Below are 23,562 nucleotides of genomic sequence, written 5' to 3' on the forward strand. Positions count from 1 at the left end.
TACCTTTTAGTTTTATTTACTCTTTCAGGTTCTTACACTAGGGAGACAATATGCTTTTACACATCCACATCTGATTTATTTCATTTATGAGTATGGTCGCTAGTTGCATCCATTTACCTATAAAAATCTTTATAGTGGAGTAATATTCCATTGTATAAAAGTACCACATCTTTTTTATCCATTCCTTGTTGGATGGGCATTTGGGCTGTTTCCAAGATTTAGCTATTACAAATTGCACTGCCATAAACATTGGTGCACATATATCACTGTGGTATGATATTTTCAGTTGTTCTGGAAAAATACTCAGACGGGGAATAGCTGAGTTGAATGGGACTTCTAATCTTAGTTTTTTGAGGATTCTCCACACTGATTGTACCAGTCTATACTCCCACCAACAGTGGATACGAGTTCCTTTTTACCCACAGCCCCTACAGCATTTGTTATGGGTTGATTTCTGGATGACGGCCATTCTTTCTGGGGTAAGATGGAATCTCAGCCTTGTCTTAATTTGCATGTCTTGAAGGACTAATGATGCTTACCATTTTTCATATATTTATTTGCCATTTGTATTTCTTCATCTGAGAAGTATATATTCATTTCAGATGCCCATTTATGCATTGGGTCTCTGAATTTTGTGGGTACTTTTAAAATTTTGGATGTCTTAACTTTTATCCAGTCAGCACTACCTTGGAAAAAACAGCATTTACATACACATATACATACAAATGTATATACTTCATTGTTTTTAAACAGCGGTTTTCTCTGGGACAGGTTTCGGGAAGTTTTCTTCCCTCCATATGCATCATGAAGGTACCATAAACCAGGAGGAATGAGACATAAAAGCTGGGTTCTGTGGGGTTACATGTGTTATATTCTGGGTTATGTGGTTTGGGGCAATATTCACAAATCCCCACTTTCCATCATGAAATACCAGAGCTTGGGCTCTCAATGTTTGTCAAAAAAAAGCCAGACAGCATTTTGGGTACCTGATTCTTCACTGTGCAGGAGCATAAATTCAAAATTATGGTCCTGTTATAAACCCACAACATTTCCAAAACCACCTGGACGGTGTATTTTTCCTGGCTAAGGACCACTAACAGATGATCTTTAAGAACTCTCCAGTAAAACATTCTCAGAGTCTAACACATGGTAGCCCCTAAAGATGAGTAAACATGGAGAAAATTTCCAACAAAACTTCACAGAAGCTTATTTACTGCAGGACAGAGAAAAGTCAGCAAAGAAACAGTAAAGTCGTATCTTGAGATGTGATCTGTGAGCAAAACACTGCCTACTAAGTAGGCTATTTCAGACAAAAATCCTTTGCAGAAAGAATGATATCTGAGCAAAAACACTACCTGGTGATCTTAACATTTCCATATCTCAACCTATTCTTCATCCTTTTTGGTGCTGGGGATGAAACCAGGGTAAGAACTCGTCACTGAGGCATACCCCCTGCTCCTATACCCTTTGTGTGTGTGGAGGGTGCTTGGAATTGAATCCAGGGCATTGGCACTGAGCTACACCCTCATTGATTTTTAAGTTTTCAGACAAGGTCTCAGTAAGTTGCTAAGTCACCCATAATGAGAACTTGTGATCCTCCTATCTCAGTCTCGCAGAGTGATGAGATTACAGGTGTGTACCACGACTCCTGGTCCAACCTATATTCTTAGATGTTCGTTTCATTCAAGATATAAGGTATATACAACAGCTGCCCATGCACCAACCTCAATTTCTGCCTGTGAGAATGAAGCCCTGAGCTAACTTTATATACTCTTCTTTTGTCCCGTCCAATTCACTGGGAACTATGCCACAACATTTGGGTTAATTTTAGCCAGTCTGAACTCTGTGACAATATAAGAATAGATGAGTCATTTCCTGATTGACACAGACACCTTTGCAGTTTGTACAAATCATTTATATTTGTGGCTTTAAACATCAGAACTAAGAAATTTAAGATTCTGCAGTTAATAGCAAAGCAATCCCTGAGAAATACGATTTAGTGGAAAAGGTGATGGCAAAGTTACCTGCATGAAATTAACAGGTCACTTCTCTTTAGTCTATTTTTCCTCAGCTAGAAACTTAAAGAGACGAACTGACTGATGACCAGTCACTGTTATCCCTAAAATCCAAAAGTGCACAGATGCTGAAATATTACCTTTTTTTCTTCTCACACTCATTTGAACGCTGGGGGGAGGGAGAGAATCTGACTGAGCAAGTCAAGAAGAGGGTGGATAGTGAAGGAAAAAAAGGTCATGAGCTCAATTTCAGTAAGAGAACCATGACCGAAACACCATTTCAACCAAAGAAAATACACATACATGGGCATGTACACATGAGAAGGGCAAAAGTACGAAGTAAAAACAGACCAAAAGAGAGAAAAGCCCACCTTGATTATTTCCTTGAAAAGCAAAGGACACAAAGTAATTTCACAGAGGTGTTTTGCATTGGTGAAGAAGGTCCACAGAGGACTCTGAATGCCATCCAACTTAACATCCCTACTGTAGCTGGCAAAGTGCATCTTTGGGGAACAGAGTAGGAATAAATGGATGGCTTCAAAGGCACACCAGAGCAAAAGGGCTCAAGAACTCAAAGGAATATCCTGAGACATTAGCAGTAGGTCCTTCCTAACCCCAGAGATGATAACATGAATAGCGATAACAGAGATATAATTACACTAATGTTAGATATGATGATGACAGGGTACATTTTACTAAGGATTTCACATGCATACGAAACTGTCCCAGGGCCGGGGATATAGATCAGTAGCACAAGCACCTGCCTGGCAAGCGCAATGTCCTGAGTTCAAAGCCCAGTACCAAAAAAAAAAAAAAAGTAAAGAAACTGTCCCAACCACCCTACATGGATAATTTCATCAACCCCTCCAATGACCCTAATGAGGTAAGTACTGTTATGAACTTCTATTTACAGATAAGAAGAAACCTAAAGCAAGAAAAAGGTATGAGAAAAGTTGTCCAAGATCACAGAGGTAAAAACTTGGGAAGCAAGTTTGAAATGAAGAACTCCAGAACTTTATTAATTATTGCTCATGTTTGTATCTTAGGTGTCCCCTAAAGGTCCATGTGGAAAAGCCTTGCCCTCCAAAGTAGTGCTATCAGCAGACAGGAGTGCCTTCAAATGGTGGAAACTAGTGGAAGGTGTTAGTTCATTGGGAGTGTACTCTTAAAAAGAATCGTGGAGCCCCGCTCTTCTCCCCTCTTTCATTTCTAGTCATGGGGGAAGCAGTTTTGTGGCACTACACACTCTCACCACGATGTGCCTTGTCAAAGCACCAAAACAATTTGGCCAATTGATCACAGACCATAATAGTACTTTCTTGTCACTAGGACAAAATATCTGACACAATTTTAAGGAAGAGAAGTTTATTTTGGCTGATGGGTTTAGTGGGTTCAGTCTACGGTTAGTTGGTTCCGTGGTAGAAATGGCACAGGGGAAGGGCACAGTGGAGAAAAGCTGCTCACCCCATGGCATCCACAGCAGAGAAGAGAAGAGTTGAGGCCAAGAATGTACCTTTCCAGGTCGTGCCTCCAACGCCTGCCTCTTTTGACTGGGCCCCAGTTTTGAACACCCAACACTTTTAGGGGCTATTTTAGATCTAAGTCATAGGCTGAAATCTCCAAATTCTAAGCCAAAATAACCCTTGTCTCTGTATAAATTGATATCTCAGGGGACCATGCTGTGTTAAACACATGACAACCACAATCCTACCCTAAGCCAGTTTTATAAAATGTAGGCCAGTGGTGGCAAACCTATGGCACGTGTGGCACAGTGGGCACTCAGAGCCCTCTCTGTTGGCAGGAGACCCAAGTGTGTGGGTTCTTTTTTCTAAACTAAAACCTCAGTATTCAGGTTTAATTGCAGTGTTGGCACTTTGCAATAAATAAGTGGGTTACAGGCTGAGCACTCCGTCTCTAAAGGCCGGCAATCACTGACCTGGGCAAATGCCGCTGACCCTTCAAAACCATCTGTTTTACTAATCTTTCCTTGTCTGTTCTAGTCCTTGTGTCTTTCCTGTCCGAACTCATTGAGAATTAACCATGAATACCATGCATTTTGGACCCAAAAATTTAGTATCATATAAAAAGCATGAGAAGTAGTACATTTTATCTAGTCAGTGCCAAGCATGTAAGTTAATAAAACATACTGCACTAAAAAATAAATAAATAAATAAATAATACATACCGCACTGAACTTCACAGGGGCCCGTGATGCTCACTTATTTACTGAGCATCTTCTATGGCTAAAAGCTGTAGGAGATTTAAAGGTTTAAGGAGCTCACAACATGACAGAAACAGAAACACTATCAAATTGTAATGACTGCTAAGTAAGTGTTAAAGGCACATGGAGAACTCATCCATTCTTTCCGAGGGAAAACCTAGAGATGTTTCACAGAACAAACATTTACAATGTGTCATGACCAATTTCAGTACCATGTATTTACTTCAGACACATAATAACCAATTAGTTTGGCTACACAAAAGAGACAAGAGAGAAGAAAGAAGGGAAGGAAGAAGAAAGGAGGAATGTAGAGGAGGCTAAGATATATATTGTAAAAATAAGAGTTAGGCTACATACAGGAGCCAGACATAGTGGTACATACCTGTAATCCCTGCACTTTGGAGGCTGAGGCAGGAGGATCACTGTGAGTTCAAGGCCAGCCTAGGCTTGAATTCACAGTGAATTCTAGACTGGTCTGAACCCTATCTCATTTAAAAAAAAAAAAAAAAAGGCTACAGGAAACTGATTTTCAGGTTAAGAATTCCCACTTTTAAGAAGAGTTTTAGGAAAAAAAACATTGAGTGAAGGAGTGAGACAATATGAGCTAATAATAACTAAGTAGTTGATATGGAGGATAAATTATTAAAATTCAAAATTCAATCCTAACAGGAAGTAAATTAACACAGTATAGTTATTCATGGGAAACTATAAAGCAATTAAAGATAGTATTTTTAAAGAATATTTAATGGTAAGTTGAAAGAAATGAGGAAAGAAAGATATAGAACTTACAGAAAAAGACTACAAGAAAACCTAACAATTAATAATGGCTTTTTGTGGATGATATAAGATTATGGCTAACATTTCATTCTGTTTTTTTTATTTCTTTTTTATTACTTTTTTGCGGGCGTGGGGGGGGGGTTCTTTTTTGAGACAGGCTCTTACTATGCAGTTTAGGCTGGCCTTGAGCTCACTTTGTAGCCCAGGCTGGTCTTAAACTCGCAACAATCCTCCTGCCTCAGCCTCCCGCGTGCTGGGATTACAGGTGTGCGCCACCACGCCCAGCTGTTTTTCTTTTTTAAACAAATTATTTCTAGTGAAAATTATTTACTTTTGAAAGTTAAAATGAATATTTACTTTTAAAAAGTGATCTGTCCTGTGATGCACACCCATAATACCAACACTCAAGAGGCTGAAGCAGGGGGATCACCGTGAGTTTGAGACCAACCTGGGCTACAGAGTGAGCTGAAGGCCAGCCTCAACTACATAGCAAGGCCCTGTCTCAAAACAAAAACAAAACAAAACAAAACAAAACAAAACAAAAACAACAAAACACTAAAAAAGTGACCTGTCCCTAAGGGCAACAGGAAGCTTCCCCTGTTGGGCTTTCAAAGCAAAGAGAGCCAAAGCAGCTTACCTTTGGGATCCACTTTCCTCCTAGGAAGTTACCACAGGCTGGGCACTTGGGTGGTTTATGCCTGGTGACATATGTAAATGAACAACCTGGACTAGTGCAAGTCCCATGGCCCCGGCGGGTATAGGTAGTTGTCTGTTAAAAAAAAAAGTATCAGAATCAAATGTGTCCAACCTCTACCAGACCCTGTTGTTCATTATATCCACAACATTAGGATACAGTTTTAAAAGGACAGCTGTTCATGGTACCACAAAAGGTCAACAATAGAAGAGTCCTAATGCATAAGTCCTTCTTTTCAGAAACGAAGAAAACTGATTTCAAAAGGAGAAAGACAGCTACTCACGGTTAACACAGTTAGGTACCAGAAGAATGAAAGCACTGATAGTTGCTATTAATTGAGCAAGGTACTGCAACAGCAAGCAGAAACACTTAAATGACACCCAGGATTTGGAGGCAGATTTATTTATATCGATGGGCACTGATCAGAATCATACCCAGAGTATCAGGCTCCAATCTCTGGTGGTTGAGGGCTTATATGGGATAAGTAAGCAAAAAGTACAGAGGCAGAATGGCTTGTCAATTGGGGAATGGTTTATACAACATACATGATAGTGACCAGCTATGCATCACAGTAACCAGCTGTTTCTAAGAGACAGAAGCAACTGGAACTGCAACAGGAACTATTACCTAGGGAACTAACGAAGTGAAGTATACTGGCTGCCGGGGGGAAGGCATTTTCTGTTGCAGGACTAGACAATGCTAAACACTGCCAATAACTCATTTAATACTCTCAGCAATGTTATTCAGTAGGTATTATTATGACTGAGGTTCAGAGTAGTTAAAAGCTTTGTCTCACAATGACTCAGGGAAAGACTAGACCCCAGAATTCACATCTGGATTTTTGGTGTACAATTATTTCTACACACCTAGCTGCACCTTTCGGCTCTGAATACTTCAAAAAATTTGCTTGATCTTTATTCTTAGTAGTTAAAAATCAGAGAACCTAGGACCTTGGATTCAGGTATATAAAAATAGACCCATGGTCACTGAGGGGAAAGACAAAAAAAATCCAGGAATAGAAACCAGGTCGTTTGATACTGAACAGGAATTAAGTTATTTGCATATGAATATATTCAACTACTGCCTCCCCCATCTCTGCTGATCTCCTTTTCAGCAAAATGTATTACAATGAATTATTACACTCCAGAAACAAACAGAAACCACTTATTCATCAGAAATGGCCCATTCTAGATTAATGCTGGAAAAAAACATTCCCCTATTAGATATGTTCTGTGACTCATAAACATTTACTCAGCTAGTATTCCTAGCTTCCCTAGCCTGGCCAAAAAGCAAAAACTTCCCTTGGAAAATGAACTACCATCAGCTACCCTTCTGCCAGGAAGCCTAAAGGAAAGCTGATTATGACAGTGGTACCAAGCTAAGGATGACTGCAAAGAGATGTGGCACCAAAGAAGGAGAACAGTCTTTAAGTTCTAACTCTGCCTCTAACACTGAATGACCTGGGAGTAAATCACCTGAACTTATGGACCCTGGTTTCCTCTTCTGTGAATTTCCCTGCTCTTCCTATTTCACAGGAATGTCTCAAGGAGCATATGGTAAGGAATGAGGAAGCATTCACTTAGTAAATTGTGAAAGATTCTATAGGTTTGGGAGAAACTATTACTGAGATGTAAAAGATCTCTACCTTTTCTCAGACCATAGCCCAAAACAGAATCTTCTTATCAAATATCTCCAAAGCTGCGATAATTTAAAAATGCATAGTATTACTCTAAAGAAACTACTAAAACAACCAAAGCAAAGTCAACACGTAATAACCCACTAAAATAGAGAGAAAATGGATTCATAAAAATTCAATCAAAAGGATAATAAAACAAAGGGGACAAATAGATAACAGTTCTAAAACTAACTATATCAATAATCATATTTAACATAAATGCCTTAAATTCTCTGTTTAAAAGATAAATTCTCAGGTCTTGCTTTTGTATCAAAACTATATGCTATCTATAAGGAAAAAAAAGAAAATCCACTTTAAATACAAAGACATAAACTGGTTAAAAGTGAAAGAATGGAAAAAGGGACATAATGCTAAAAAAAATTTGGACATCAGGTAAGATTTCAAACAAAGAACATTACTAGAGATAAAAATGGTCACTTCATAATAACATAAGGGTCAATTCTTCAAGAGCATCTAACAACCCCAAATATTTATGCAACCAATAAGAGTCAAAATTTATATGACACAAAAAGTAACAGAACTGTAAGAAGAAATAGGCAACCCACACTGGTCCCCTTTTGTCTCTCTCAGACAGAAGCTTTCTTTCCCCAATAAATAGATTCTGCTCTTAACAAAAGAAAATAAACAAATCTACATTGGCTGGATGCCTTTTCTCAATAATTGGTAGAACAAGTAAATAGAAAATAAGGAAGGCTATAAAAAATATTGAAAAACATCATCTATCAAACTGACTTAATTTGACATGTACAGAATACTTCAACAGCAGAAAATACATTCTCTTGAAATGTACATAAAACAATTATCAACATAAATTATACTTTGGGACATTAAACAAATCTCAATAAATTTGAAAAGATTCAGATATTACAAACCACAAAGCTCTGGCCACAAAAGATATTATAAATCAATAACAGAAATGTACCTGGAAAAATCACCAAATATTTGGAAAATAAATAACATACTTCTACGCAACTCATGGGTTAAAAAAGTAAATCAAAAAGTAGTTTGAATTGAATCAAAATAAAAATATACTACATCTGGGGGCTGGGGATTTAGCTCAGCGGCAAAAGCACCTGCCTGGCAAGCGCAAGGTCATGAGTTCGGTTCCTGGTACCGGAGGGGGGGGGGGGGAAATATATATATATACTACATCAGAATTTGTGGGATGGTACTAAAGCAATATTTAGCAGGAAATTTATAGCACTAAGCATCTATATTAGAAAAGAAAATAGGTCTTTAATCACCATCAGTTTCTATCTTAAGAAAAGAGAAAAGAGTGAGCCAGGCATGGTGGTGCACACCTGTAATCCCAGCACTTAGGAGGTTGAGGCAGGAGGATCGCCATGAATTCAAGGTCAGCTCAGGCTACATAGTGAGTTGAAGGAGCCTGAACTACACAGTAAGACTGTCTTGAAAAAAACCAAAACAAACAAAAAAACCACCAAAAAGAAAATAGAAAAGAGCAAATGGTCCGTGAAGTAGAAGGCAAAAACAAAAGAGAAAAATCAATAAAACCAAAAGCTGGTTATTTGAGACCAATAAAGTTGATAAAGCTCTAGCTAGGCTTCTCAGAAAAACAAAGACCCAAATCATCAGTAACAGGAACAAGGAGTGAAATCACTTGGTATAGATATAAAAAGGGTAAAAGTTCATCACAAGTTTAAACAATGAATTACTGTGTGATCCAGCAAGTTCACTCAGTTACATACTCAAAAGAATTTCATGGAGGGATTCAAACTAATACTTGCACACCAAAGTCAAGCAGCATTATATACAATAGCTAAAATGTGCAAACAATCCAAATATCTACCAACAGATAGATGGGTAAATAAAATGTTTTATAGATACAGAGTGCAGTAGTACTCAGCCACAAAGATAAAATTCTGATATGTGCTGTAAGATGGATGAACTCTAAAAACCTTAAGTGGAAAAGTCTCACACAAAGTACACTTACTTGCCTAATTCCACTTATGAGGTACCTAGACCATGTAAATTCATAGAAGGTAGAACAGAAGTTATGAGGGGATGGAAAGTAGGAATAATGAGTTACTATTTAATGGGTATACAGTTTCTATTTGGAATAATGAAAAAGTTCTGGGAATGTATTTAATGCCACTGTATTATACACTTAAAATGTTTAAAATAATACATTTTACATCATGTACTATTTTATCACAATTTTTAAAAAAGGGTAATAAGGGAATATTATGTCAACTCATCTGACAACCTAAAAAAATGACAAATTCCCTGACAGAATACCAAAAGCTCACTCAAAAATACTGTATTACCTACTGGTAATCTAAACAATCCTATATGTAATTTAAAAATTATACTTGCAGTTAAAAACATTCCCACAAAGAAAACTCTAGAATATTCAAATGGGGAGGGGAATAAGAAAGAGGGGAGGAGAAAAGGAAAGACAGGAAAATTTTTAAAAATGAGAAAAGAAGGAAAACATGGAAATAAAGCTTTTGTAAATGGGGCGGGAAGGAGAGACTGAAGGGAGTGCAGGAGAATAGGAAAAAAAAAAACCACAAGTTTATCATGTACAGGTACAAATTCTTCACCATGAATGTGATCACTATATATCTAAAATGTACCAATAAATCTGATTTAAAAAAAAGTGGGAGAGAAAACAATCCAAACCTTAAAAGAGAAATAGGGGGGCATTTGCTCTTCATTGTCTACACTGTGTACATATCTCTTTGCTACATTGTGCAAGAAGGGTTTGAATTACATAGTCTCCAAAATCTCTCCACAAAAAAACCCAAACTCCAGGCTCTAAGGACTTCACTAGTAATTGAAACATTTAAGAAACAATGTAAGGGCTGGGAACAGCACTTGTCTGGCAAGCACAAGGTCCTGAGTTCAATTGCAGGTCCCACACACACAAAAAAGAAACAATGTGAATAAGACAAACAGAAAGGAAGAAAATACTTCCCAAGTCAGGAGACAACCATTACTCTAATAGGAAAGCCAAACAGACCATAAAACATTAGAGGGCAACATCCCTCATGAACACAGATTTAAAAATTCTGAACAAAATTTTAGCCAATCAAATCCAACAGTATGTAAGAAGAATAAATAGATCACTGCCAAATAGGTTTTATCCTAGTAAAGACGGGATGGTTTAACATTTGAGAAACAACGAGGTGCACCACATTAGCCAACTAGAAAAGAAAACCCATTCAATTATCTCAACAGACACAGAAAAAACATTTGACAAAATCAAACATCCATTCCTGATAAAAACTCCTAACACATCAGAAAAACAAGGCAACTTCCTGAACTCGATAAAGGCCTTCTGTGGAAAAAAAAAACAAGACAAATATATCTGCTCTTAGCATTTCTATTCAGCATTATACTATAGGATCTTTAGACAATAAGGCAAGAAAAAAGTATCATGAATTCAGATCAGAAAGATATAAAACTAAAACTTTACTCATAGACATAATTGCTTTTGTAGGAAATCCAATTGAATCTACAAAACAGCTACCAGAACTAATAAAAGAGTTCAGAAAAGTTGCAGGATATAACATACACATACATACATACATATATACATAAAGGTCACATATATGCAGTATATTCAACTATATTAGTACATACTAGCACAGAACAATCAAAGAAAATTTTGACATACCACTTATAATAGAATCAAAACAAAATATTTAGGCATAAATCTCAGATCAGATATGTAAGTGTTTTGATGGAAAAAATATCAACTGAGAATAAACTAAGTGTAGCTGGGCATGGTGGCGCGCGCCTGTAATCCCAGCACTCGGGAGGCTGAGGCAGGAGGATTGTTGCGAGTTCGAGACCAGCCTGGGCTACAAAGTGAGCTCAAGGCCAGCCAGAACTGCAGAGCACAACCCTGTCTTAAAACAATGAAAAAAAAAAAAAAGAAAAAGAAAAAGAAAAAAGAAAGAAACAGAGAGAGAAAGAGAGGGATAATCAAGAAACCAGAATCTAGCTCTGGCTGGTTTGTAGGTTAGTAGCCTTGAAATTCCTTTTTCTCTGGGTCTTTTAAAAAATCTGTATAATAACAGTATTTAATTAGAACAGTGGCTCCTCAATTTTTCAAAATTATGTGTGCTTCCAAAAATTTGACAAAAGCAATGGAAATGATTCCAGGACAATGCTCTTTGGTAGTTTGTACACAGCTTGAGGGGAATTCATGGATCCTGCAGGCTCTACCTACAGAACCCCCAATTTTAGAACACAGGGATCACTTAATCCTGAGACCTTTACCAATCCCAGGCCCCTAAGGTTCTAAGACTTGTAGGAAACTATGTGGAAGAGGATGCTTATGGAGCCCTCATTACTGCGAACTTTCCACCTACTAACCAGTTTGATGGGGGAGGGATTTTCCACAACTGAGTAGGTAGGCACAGGCAACATGATGAACTGTGTGGCTGGTGCAGAGGAGTTACTTTCGCTGGAATCCTGTGGGTAACAGAGAAGGACAGTTTCACTGAAATAGAATATAGAATATCCAGAGCCACTCCCAACACTGGAAGACTGGACTGAGTACAGTACCCATAATGTGTTTATCCAACATATTTATCAAATCAATGTAAAATTATCTCAAAATAAAGCTTAATTAGGAGCAAGAAGAAAACTACCACAGAAAATGTGCTATCCTCATTTTACAGATGAAAAAACTGAAGTTCTAAGAGATTTGAACTTCCCAGATCACTTAAGCTATTAGTGAGAGAATCCAATTCTCATGACCTTGTCAAATGTTCTTAGCATGCTATTAATGCTAAAGACAGTGGCCCACTTCATTATCTAAACAGCAACAAGGTCACAAATAACACTAGGAGTTATTAAGTCTCAGATAGATTTCTCAGCAGGAATACCTGCTTTCTTCCACATCAGCCATAGGGCTAGAGGGTGTTGGCCTTCTTAGCGTGAACAGAACACCCACTATCTGAGGATAACACCCATGTATCTTTTACCTAGGGTAAAAGAGTGAGGCTTATACATGAGGACATGGTGGTAGTTCCCCTCCTTCCAGGGAACTAGGTTGTAGAATCAATGAAACTGCTGCTTTCTCCTCAAGTTAGCATGATTTTCAGGCCAGCACAGGGAGACTTACCTCTTCTTTCTCGGTTACTACTGCAGTCAACCTGGCCTTGAAGAGATTATCTTTGTTCCTCCCCCATCCACACCCAGGAAGACCTTTCAGTGATTCTCATATACATTTCAAGATGCCACTGTATTTGTTGAGATAGCCACTAGGAACACAAAATCCTAACTGGTACTAATAACCTGAAAGATCTGGGCTTTGACTCGTGGATATCCCTAAATATCATTTCCAGCTCTCCTGCTAATGCTGGGTAGAGAGGAGTTGGTAAGAGTGCCCAAGAAACTGAGGAGAGCTTTGGAGCAAGCTCAGGGGTCAGAAATGTTCAAAGTGCTGGGCATGGTGGTGCATGCCTGTAATCCCAGCACTTGGGAGGCTGAGGCAGGAGGATTGTTGTGAGTTTGGGACCAGCCTGGGTGGGCTAAAAAGTGAGCTCAAAGCCAGCCTGAACTGTGAGACCCTGTCTTAAAAAAGACAAAAAAAAAAAAATCAATGTTCAAAGGAAGTTCCATAACAGCACTAGAAGTGCCATATAATGCTCTTAATTACCACTGCTCCAGAATGACACTGCATGGCGCTGGCTGCTTTTTTAGTAACTCCATATAAAGCAAAACACCACTTACCCTCATGACTGTCACCACCGACACACTCTCCCCAACCTGGGTGCGGGGCACAGCCAGGTTTCCAGTGGGGAGTTCTGATGAGCTGTTCAGTAAGGTCTCTTCAATTACCAGGTTTGTCTGGTAAGGCTGGTGGCTCTCCCCTACCTCCAATGAAGCTTCCTCCAGAAGTACATCCTGGGTGAGGATCTCTGAGGTGGCAATCTCCTGTATAGCACCTGGCTGAGCAAGGGCTCCCATCTCCTCAGCCAGAGGCTCCTCAGCCAGGCATTGCTCTGCTATGCCCGCATGGCTGGGCACTGTCTCAGGGGCAGTGTTGGATACAACAGAAGGTCCTTTAGGGGACATCTGGTTCTGAGCTACACATAGCTCCAGCTGAGTGCAGCTCTGATCCTCCTGGAGGCTGCTCTTAGGGATGATGATGTACTCTGAGCGGGGAAGGATCTTGCGGAAACCTGGGATGTCTGGAACCACAGCAGTCACTGTAGAGAGCTTAGCGTTCTGAGAGTAAAGAAGCCAAGAAGAAGACAAGCAGAAATAAATGAACTAAAAATCACACAGAAACACATCTATTAGCTTACTTTCTCCTGTAAGTATAACTAGAAAAAGACTCCACTCTTTTAACCTTAACCAGCCTCTGTCAACAGCAGTATCATCCTCACTTAAATCAATGTAGTTTGCTTGCTCAATGACACAGAAACAACTAACATGATTAAACTGTGGACAGGGCACTGATTTTGGCATGTAAAACTGCAGGCTGGAACTCAAGATCTGGCACTGTCTTGAGCAATTATCATTGTCCCCCGCACCCCTCCCCCCGAGGTCTCAGCTGCCCCATATATAAAACAAGGAAGCTAAATCTGACAATTTACAACATTCTTTTAGTTTTGATACTTTAAGATTTCTAAGTGGCGTAAGATTTAAATACCAGAATGTATAATGTTAAAAAGAAAAGAAAAGCCTCAAAAGCATCAAACCATCAGGCCAAGATGGAATTCAACACACTGAATCAAGAAATCACTGTTTTCTCCAGACTTAAAATGAGAGGAAGCACACATCACAAAGCTGGGAAAGGTTTGTGAGAAAACGTGTATATAGCAGAGACTATCTCATGAGGTCCTCAATATATTAAAAAAATAACTGACCTAGCACCTTGAGGTTTAAAAAATGCTTTCTTATTTCACCTTAAAAACAACATTATTAAGCTAGGAACTGTTATTATTTTCATTTAACACACAAAAAACTGAGGCTGAAGCTCAGGGGGTTAAAATTCCAAAACACAAAATCAGTACATAGTAAAGAACTGTACTCCAGGCCAAGTATTCTAAAGATTAAGAAGAGCACATACTACAAACAACCCTGGTCACTAATTGATACCAAAAAGCCAAAAACAACCCTCCCCCAATTTTTGTATTATTCAATTTAAAACTGAATGTCACCTAGTGAAGAAAACAGAAGTTCAAAGTTAAGTGAGAACCAAAATTAAATGGAACAAAAAGTAATTTCAGAAACATCCTTTAAAAGGAACACTAAAGTCAATTATAAAAGGATCCTTAAATCAAAAGCAAGGAGTCAATAAGACTACTTACAGTAGAAAGGAAGCACTCAGAGATAAAAGTTAAAACCACTCAGATGAAACATGAAAGTAGACAGACTGACTCTTTGATGGAACCTTTATTGGAGAGGTAATGGGGAAATAACATTCTCAAGTTGCCCTTTGAAGCAGATAGGTTCAGGGAACCAGACTAACTGGTGGCGAATACATAGGATGGTCTATACTTAAAGCAAGCACACAGAAACTAGATGGCATTACATTTATGGACTGGAAGAAGTAACAATGCAACCATGGGCATTGCTCTTGGCAGGAGACCAAAAAGGGCTCCAAGAAAAGCAGGAAGGTCTCACCTTCACACAAGAACTGGGGAGAGGACAGACACAGCACAGAAAGTTTCACTCGGTCTTCATACATTCCAGAAGCTCAGTAAATGCTACTATTCCTTATTATATGGTTACTGGAAGTTAAGGTACGGAAGTGATACTAACTGACCAAGTCGGTATGCATCAAGAACTCAGCTAAGTGATTTATATCATCTATTTTAAACATTATGGGCAAATACTAGTTTCATTTTACAAATAAGGTTAGCAAAACTGAAAAATTAAAAATCTCACTTCTTTCATGGTCACTCAGTCAAGATAGTATCTAAGCTAATCCAGTCATGGTCCTGATTGTAGTGGCAGAGATAGGGTAAATTTAAATAAGCCTGTGGATAAGGAAGAATCACTGTATATGACTTATTTAAAAATTTTAAAGTGTTTGTTGATAAGGGCCTACGTCAGTGTTTAATTTTAAAAACCAAATCATTCCAAAATTAGATGAAATTGTCTTTATCACAAACAAAAAGACTTCCTCTTTGAGGAAGAGGAATGTCAAGCCAATAAAGACAAAATCATCTAAATGACAGTGGTGGAGGGACTCCAATATATCCTATTCTGCTGTAATGTAGGTACTGCCTTCCTGAGGAACCTTTGTTTTACATTATCAAAAAAGAAGTGAGAGATGATTGCTTCAGTTGAAAAAAGGAGTGCAGGTTATAGGTTGCAGCCTGAAGCAGCAAGGTTATTTTTCCTGCAGGTAGTTCAATTTAAGAAAAGGAAGAGAACAATTTGAATGATATTCAGTGTACTTTGTAACTGTGAACTAGAAGTAACAAAACCACTGAGAGACAAAAGCCTAACTGCTTCCTTGCTAGTTCTTTTATGCAAGCACTCAAATCCTCAGTCTCCTCTAACTCGTTGACTTTAACCCTGCATTTTGCTTCTAGTATACCATAGTTCATAACCGACGCTAGTAACAAAAGGACCTGCTATTACACAAGGCAGTTATATCTCACCTCTAAACATGAAAGCCTGATTATAACTGACAGCAGTCAGTAAAACACAAATTACATTATATTCAATTTGTAATATGAAAACATCATGTAGGAGAAACGTCTTTGTAAGTATATAAAAGGAAAATACCACTGCCTATCCATGAGGATAATGGCCTCCAACTTACATTAAAATTCAGAACAGCAACCTAAGAATCACTGCAGAGAACACAGTAAATACCAGCTCCATCTACTATGGCAATCTAAAAGGACAAGAGTGTAAGGTATCATCAAAGTGGAAACAACAAGGAGGCTCAAGAAAGATAAAATGATAAACGTTTTCCAAGGAGAAGGAAACAGGAAAACAGGGGTGCTGGCCTCCCCAAAGGTTTTCCCATTGAACCAACAGAGAAATAAGCTGGAGGGTGGGGAACACTTACAGGATCCAAACCTTCTTTCTCTAGTTTGGCTTTCTCCAAGTAGTAACTCCTCTCCGCCACACTGAGAAGCCTCCAACTCTCACTAATCTTCTTATTAATCTCAGACTGCGGGAGGTGGGGGAGCTCCTGCTGCACTTTCAGGTAGATGTCGTAGTAGTATAAAAGGTAAGCAGACCTGAGGAAGCAACGATGTCTTCAAGCTTTCCCTTATTCAACCACAAGTACTACATTGTTAAGGACTGGGTAGTCAGGAGAATGATACAAAACCCAGCTTCTCAATCCAAAGCATTTATCTAAAAAGGGACTGAAAGTCAAACAAAGAAACATTTATCACACCCCAGATGGCATTTGCGAGGTGAGTAAAATGAATGGTAAAGTGGCTGTTCTCTCAGAAACTTGAAACAAAGGTTTACCTGGTGTACTTTATCACAGATCATGTTTTCTGTAGGAATGACCACCTTTAAAATCCCATATAGCCAAAGAAAGATATAGGTGTTCTGTCATTCTACTCTCAGGGAAAGATTATTCAGGCGGCTTATTGCCCAGGCTGGTCATCACATTCTTTATTGTCCTACACAGCCTTTGATCATCTAACTTGTTACAAGCACCTCCTTGAGGCTGAGAAATTAATGTAAGTACAATTATTAAAGTGACCCAAAGCTGACCCGGACTTCAGCAAGAAGTCTGCACTGTTCATAGTTAAGAAGGAGATTAGAAATAGAATCTGGATATTCTCTATAGATGCCACTGGTGCTAGTACTTACAATTCTGTAATTTTATTAAAGCCTTATTTTAAATATTTAAACAATGGTACAATTAAAAAAAATGCAGGTCTTCTGTACAAAGTTTATACATCTGTATAGTACAGTTTCTTGTCACAACCTAGAAATAAAGTCTGGCAAATACAGTACTGGCATAAATCTGGCCATTTCCCATTTCTCCCTCTCCTGGTACCCCAATGCCCATTCAGGAAACTGTAACAATTACACTCTTTCTCCATAAATGGTAGTCTTCGTCAACCTGGCTTTTTATGTAGCTTGTTTATTTATTTATTTGGTTTTTTTCCGGTACCGGGGATCAAACTCACGACCTTGTGCTTGCCAGGCAGGCGCTGTACCGCTGAGCTAAAATCCCCAGCCCCCAGTGTAGCTTGTTTAGAAATGCCAGCAGCAACCAAAACATGTTGGCTAACCTGGGTTTCTTGGCCTTTTCTCCATGTATTTTATACTTTTTCTTCTTCTTGGGTGGCCCAGGGGAAGTGTAACAGTAGACTTCCTTAATTTCTTCCATCACAACAGTTACCTCAGTACCATCATATGATGCATCCATGACTAGAGAAGAAAATCAAACACAAAGCTTTAAGAATGCACCCTAAAGGGGCAGCAGCCTCCAATTCAAATAATCCTTTACCTGTTTGAGAAATAGCTAAATATAGATTCTAAACAGTACATAGGGTACTTTCAAGTTAAATATACAAATGTCAGGACTCCAGCTCAGCCCTTCTCAATTAGAGCATATGGAAATCTATATAGTTAACAAACAGATGACTTCTCTCACCAAGCACTTATATTTATTCATGGGATACAGTACTCTTTCAACTCAAACATTTATTAGTCCCACATTACAAAAATCCCATACGGAAACAGCTAAAAAGAACAGCTGGCCAGGAGTCAGAAGTTTTGGCTGCTCCTCCATGTTTCCTCAGCTTAAACAGCTTCATTCATTCATTTAAATATACAATAAGGACCTATATGCAAGGGACCTTTTAATACTCTGCCAGCTTCAGTAATTCTGTGGTCAGTCTTGCAAAATGCTTTAGGCTCAGTTCATTCTCTCTCTCTCTCTGTCCTACATATATAAAAACAATTTCACTCACCTTCCCAGTTTTATAGTGCAAGACTCAAAGCACATAACTGACACAACTTTACTTGAGAACAGTCAAGTGCTATACAAATGAAGGGGTTAATTATTAAAGACTATCATCTTCAGATGACATTCTTAACCTTCGAAGGCCACCAGGCTCAAATGTGGATTTAGAGAGGTAGTTTTGTTTTTTTTTTTAACTTAAAAACTCACTTGTTTGGTTCTTCATAATATGACATTGCTACCCATTTCTACCAGCAACCCTCTGCACCAGAACTATTCAATAAATTCTGATGGGAAAGTTCTGTATCTGTGCTGTGCTATAGCCGCTAGCCATACATGCCTATTAAAACACTCAAAATAAGGCTGTTACTTAGGAACTGATTGAGTTTGCTTTGTTAGACTGTAATGACAACACCACATATGGTTAGTGTAGTGATATGATACAGGTCTAAGAGTAATTTAACAGACCAACATCAGCTCTCTGCTGCTGGCCTAAAATACAGACAATCTACTAACAGCTTTTATGTCTATAAGAAGGAAGATATAAAGAAACTGAATAACTAGTTCAAGAAGAGTTCATTTATTTGAGGCCAAGTTCTAAGTTGGGGTTATAACAACTCAACCCTTGGTGGAAGAAATGTTCCTCAAAATCACCTGAATTTATGACAGGGAAATATTATAGTTGCTCCTGGCAATCTATCAAAAGAAAGCTTATTCTGATTCTAGAACGAGGGCCTTGTGGTAAAAAACAAAGGATACAGGCAGTACAAAGCCTGGCTACATCTCATTTAACCCTCACTCCAAAAATGACAAGGTATCTCACAAGTATAATGGCAAAGAGGACTTTGTGGAGTCAGGAGATGTGGGTCCAAGTTTAAACTCTTACCATGTGATTACACTCTGAATTTCAGCTGTTTCTACTACCAGACGAAGAAGTTGAACTTAATAGCTCTTATCCTTGGGGCAGGCAAGAATCTTTGCAACAAATGTGAAAGCTTAAAAACTCTCTCTTAGAAAATGCACACGCACAACATTTCACAATTTTAAAGGTGTACCTCAGGTTAAGAACGTATTATTCCTAAAGGCCTTTATAGTACCGTCATTTCTAAATGGTTACTTTTCCATTCCTCCCCCCAAACTAAAACAACCCGTATTGTAACTATCATAGAGCAGCCTCAAGAAGACAACACAGTCGCTAACCTTGTTGGCTAAGCAAAAGTTAAGGGTACCAGGAGTTCAAATCAAGGGTATGTGCAGACTGTACATTTTTGCCTTTATAATTGAATTCCTGGCCTCGTGGAGAACAGTAACTCCAAGACAGCATCCATAAAGAATGGCACACACGAGCTCAGCAACCTGAGCAAAATAAAGGAAGAACCAAAGTCATTATTACCACCATGGGGTAAGCAAGACTGCTGGGTTTTTTGTTTGACTACGCTATTCTCTGCCTGGCTCAAGTTTGTTTTCAGATCTCAGGCCTCAGTATCGCACGCAAAGAAAGGCAGAATAGCATGAAGGTTAAAACCAAGGGCTCTGGAGGACAGGCAGAGGCACTAATTACGGCTTCACTGTGTTAGAGCAACAGCACGGATCCCTACGACCTTAAGCAACTAACTCTAACCCTTAAGGTGTCCCTCGTGCAAAACAGAGGAGCAGCACTTGAAATATGACACTTTCACTACCCATCAGATTCCGCTCGGAACCTCTGCGACGGCCTGTGTTGGTTCGGCCTCACGTCACGTTGACTCTGGGCCACTTTATTTCCTTTCCGGGTTCCAAAGACACGGACTGCGGGAAGAGGAAACTCACTATGGAAGAGGCAGGAGAGGCTCGCCCCAAGAGCCGCAGCGCCCAGCAGGCCGGCGGTGCGGAGGGACCCCGAGGGCGGGACTTACCCCGAGGAGCGTGGCAGCCGCGCGGCTCACATTCCCGGGGGCGCCGGCACACTCGCGCTCCCCGCTGTCGGCGAGAGGCGGCTCCCGTCGTAACACCGGCGACAAGGAAGTGGAGGCGAGGACTCGCGCGCGCATCCCGGGGGCTGGAGAAGCCCCGGCCCCGCGGCCCTGCCCGGCGACACACAGCGCGGAGTCGCGAGAGTCCCCCTCGTCACTCTCTTCGGAGTCGTTCTGCGGGATCGGGAAAGGCGAGTGCAGGAGCGCAGGTTCGCTGTGCAGGAACCCCGCCGACGCCTGCCGAGGACCCACCCCGGGGATCGAGCCCCGGGGAGCCCGAGGAAGAGCAAGGGCACAAGCGTCGCCGCGACCCCGGTGGGTGGGGACGCCGGCAGCAGCAGCGGCAGCAACAGCACACCACGGATCGCCAGGGAGACCCGTCCCGGCGGACCTCGCGGTGCACCGGAAGTAGCCTGCGGCGCGTGACTGCGCGCGACTCCGCGCGCAAGCGCAACTGCCCAGCCTCGTTGGAGGACGGGCTCGTAGGAACCAGACTGGGAGAGGGCCGGCTACAGCGGACGGACCGCTTCCGGCCACAAGTCCTGGGCAGAGAAGGAAGCTGTGGCTGCTGGCTGTGGGACGCCCGGTATGGGCCGCTCAGCCCTCGCGCTGTGCTGTGGGCCCTTCAGGTAAAAGGGCGGGGCTGTGCCGAGTTGGAGGGGTAGAGACCTCGCCTCTCCTCTAAAAGTTACGCGCTGCGGAATCTGTCACCATCTTCTCAGCCCTGCGATCAAGACCTGGCCCCGGCTCTTTCACAATAGGGTTGATACTTGCAGTGCCGCATGAAACCTCATCTGACTCTGTTTATCTGCCCTCGATCCGTCTCCTGCTGCCCCACGACGAGTAATGATACCCAGTTCTGGAGAGATTGAAGCCGAGTTCCCGGAGGGTGAAGTCTTCGGGATTCAGGGATTGGATTGAATGTCGCCGATGTCACAGAACGTTCCACATTTGAACAAGCTCCCGCATGATCCTCACTGTCTTACAAATGTATCTGGAGCCTGACTGCTTTTTGCATCCAACACTCACAGTCTCCCAGCCACCCTCGTCTGTGTCTGAACTGATGCAGTTCAACCACTCCTCTCGTGGCTGCCTCGTCTTTTCCCCACACAGCAGCCAGGTTGATCGTCCTGCACTCTTAGGTCTAATTAAGTGACTCCCTGCTTCAAATTCTCCAGGGTCTTGTCTTTCAGTTAGAATAAAATTCAAACCCCTGGGCCTGGGATGTAACTCAGTGTACACTGCTTGCCTAGCATGGGTGAGGCCCTGGGTTCAATCACGAGCACCGCAATAAAGAAATAAAATTTTAAAACTCAAAGCCGCACATGGTGGCACAAGCCTGTAATCCTTGTGACAGGCACTTGTGACAGATTGCTGCAAGTTTAAGGCCAACTTCAACTACATAGTGAAACCCTGTCTCAAACAACACCCCCCCAATGAAATTTTAAAAGTCAGATTTTTTATGTTGACCAGGACTTTGTTCTGGCTCCTGCTTCACTCTTTTTCCGTCTCTCCCCTTCTAAGCTGTGAGTTGTCAGAACAGACTATGTAACATCCTGTAGTGTGTAAAGCACTAGCATTAGCTTTCTTAAGAGCCTCTCTGGGTTTGAGCCCCAGACCTGCCACAGGTAAGCATGTAAAATGCTTTACAAATTATGTTTAAGCAGTAGATCCTGCATAACTGGTTCCGTTTTCAGTGAACGGCACTACCACCCACTGGATTGTTCAGTGCTCAATCCAGAAATCTAAGAGAGATCTTTGACTCCTCCTTTACCTCATCCAGTCTATCAGCAAGGCTTGTAAGAACACAGCCCAAACTGATTACTTCTATTGCTACTCTAATCCAAGCTACCATTGTCTCTTGTCTGGACTCTTGCTTTTGTGGGGCGGTGGTTCTGGAGATTGAGCCTCGGGTCTTACACATGCACTTTACTACCACAGAGTTATACTCCCAATTCCAGGACTCCTGCTTTTTCTATGACACCATTTAATTCCATTCTTCACACAACATTCATCTCTTTCTTCTTGTTTAAAGTCCGTCATTAGCTTCCTGTTGCACTCAAGCTCACATTCAAATTGTATATAGCCAATTAGGCTAGCCTGCTTTTGAGATTTAGAGCCATTTGTTAGGAAAATGGGCTTTAATCATTATGTTCCTAACCCTGCAAACAAAGGACTCTTCCTAAAGTGGATGTTATCCCAACAATAACAAAACCAAAAACCACCCAGTAAAACAAAACAAAAACCCCAAAAGCTTCTTACTGCTGCAGAATCAAGTTAGAATTCTAAAATAGCCCTTCGTGATTTGGTCCTCATTTACTCTCCAAAAACGTTTTTTCCCTCTCCATGACATTTTATTTTCTATAGTACTTCATTGCCTTTACACATATTTCCAACATCTCATGAATTTTACTTTGTTTATTCTTAAGGCTTACCGTATTGTTTCTTCTTTGAAATGCAATGCCTTTCTGTGCTCCATCCCAATTAATTATCTCCACTTGTATATTCCCACACCTGTCACAGTATTTCACACACTGTAGTGTTTTGTCTTTCCTGCTTCCATGGTCAGCTTCTCAGTGATGGATAGGCACTATGTTCCCATTCATGGCATCTTCTTGTATGTGGCACTGAGAACAGTGCTTGACACAAGAGTCCATGAATGGGAGGATAAATATATGGAGGTAGTGGTAAAAATCTATACTTGGGAAGGAGTAGTTACAGTATAAGGTGATAGCATGTTGTCCTTTGAGGAGTCTCATGCTAAAATGCCTAAAGCGGGCAACTGTTACTGCTGGATGGTGTTTTGTTTAACCAGGCTTGGCAGGGAAGTTGTTTGTTGTAAATTTGGTAAGCTTTAGACATGGCACGTAGACCACAGCATTCTCCAAATACCTTGTCCTGGTGTCACTCACTTATGCCACTATCCTAGTCTTAAAGGGGTTTGAGTTTGGAGCACCTAGGATCCAGTACTTAAATTTGGAACAGACTTTAGGTGTTATCTACAGTACTCCTGTAGTTTGCAAACATGTGACCTTGAGATTATCATAGAGATTCTTACTCAGTAGGTCCTAGACTGGACTTGGATGTCAAATTCTGACATGCCCTCCCAGGTTGAGTCAAATGCCTTCATTTTAAAATATGAAAAGAGGCCCAGAGACGGATTGTACTATCATCTGCCTGTCCCTTCTGCTATCATCCCTTACCCCAATTATCAGCAATAGCATCCTGATATCCTAATTGGTCTCTTTATGTCTTTGATTCATTTTCCACAAAAGAGCTAGTGATCTTTTAAAAATGCAAAACAGATCATGACCCTCCCTTCTCT

General features: G+C 40.4%; 1 protein-coding gene and 1 long non-coding RNA gene across 4 annotated transcripts in view; one reads left to right on the forward strand and one right to left on the reverse strand.

The window, feature by feature from the left end:
- The window catches only part of Hmgxb3 (HMG box domain containing 3), a gene marked incomplete in the record, with an annotated part of 46,970 nt that extends 26,561 nt beyond the window's left edge, over window positions 1-20,409 (reverse strand). For 2 of the 3 annotated variants that reach the window (XM_013512213.1, XM_013512212.1), the window contains 6 exon segments: window positions 5,651-5,782; window positions 11,751-11,849; window positions 13,116-13,613; window positions 16,420-16,594; window positions 17,612-17,750; window positions 20,181-20,409. In XM_013512213.1, coding sequence (XP_013367667.1) covers window positions 5,651-5,782; window positions 11,751-11,849; window positions 13,116-13,613; window positions 16,420-16,594; window positions 17,612-17,748 — 1,041 coding nt within the window. 3 annotated transcript variants of the gene reach the window in all.
- A 367-nt stretch (window positions 20,410-20,776) lies between these two features.
- Window positions 20,777-21,467, forward strand: LOC106148082. The gene is made up of 2 exons (XR_001233212.1): window positions 20,777-20,866; window positions 20,999-21,467. It is a non-coding gene; the product is annotated as an uncharacterized LOC106148082 (long non-coding RNA).
- The last annotated feature ends 2,095 nt before the right edge of the window (window positions 21,468-23,562 follow it).

This window comes from Chinchilla lanigera, unplaced genomic scaffold, assembly GCF_000276665.1.
Source record: "Chinchilla lanigera isolate Chin_1 unplaced genomic scaffold, ChiLan1.0 scaffold00014, whole genome shotgun sequence".
NCBI classification, from domain to species: domain Eukaryota; kingdom Metazoa; phylum Chordata; class Mammalia; order Rodentia; family Chinchillidae; genus Chinchilla; species Chinchilla lanigera.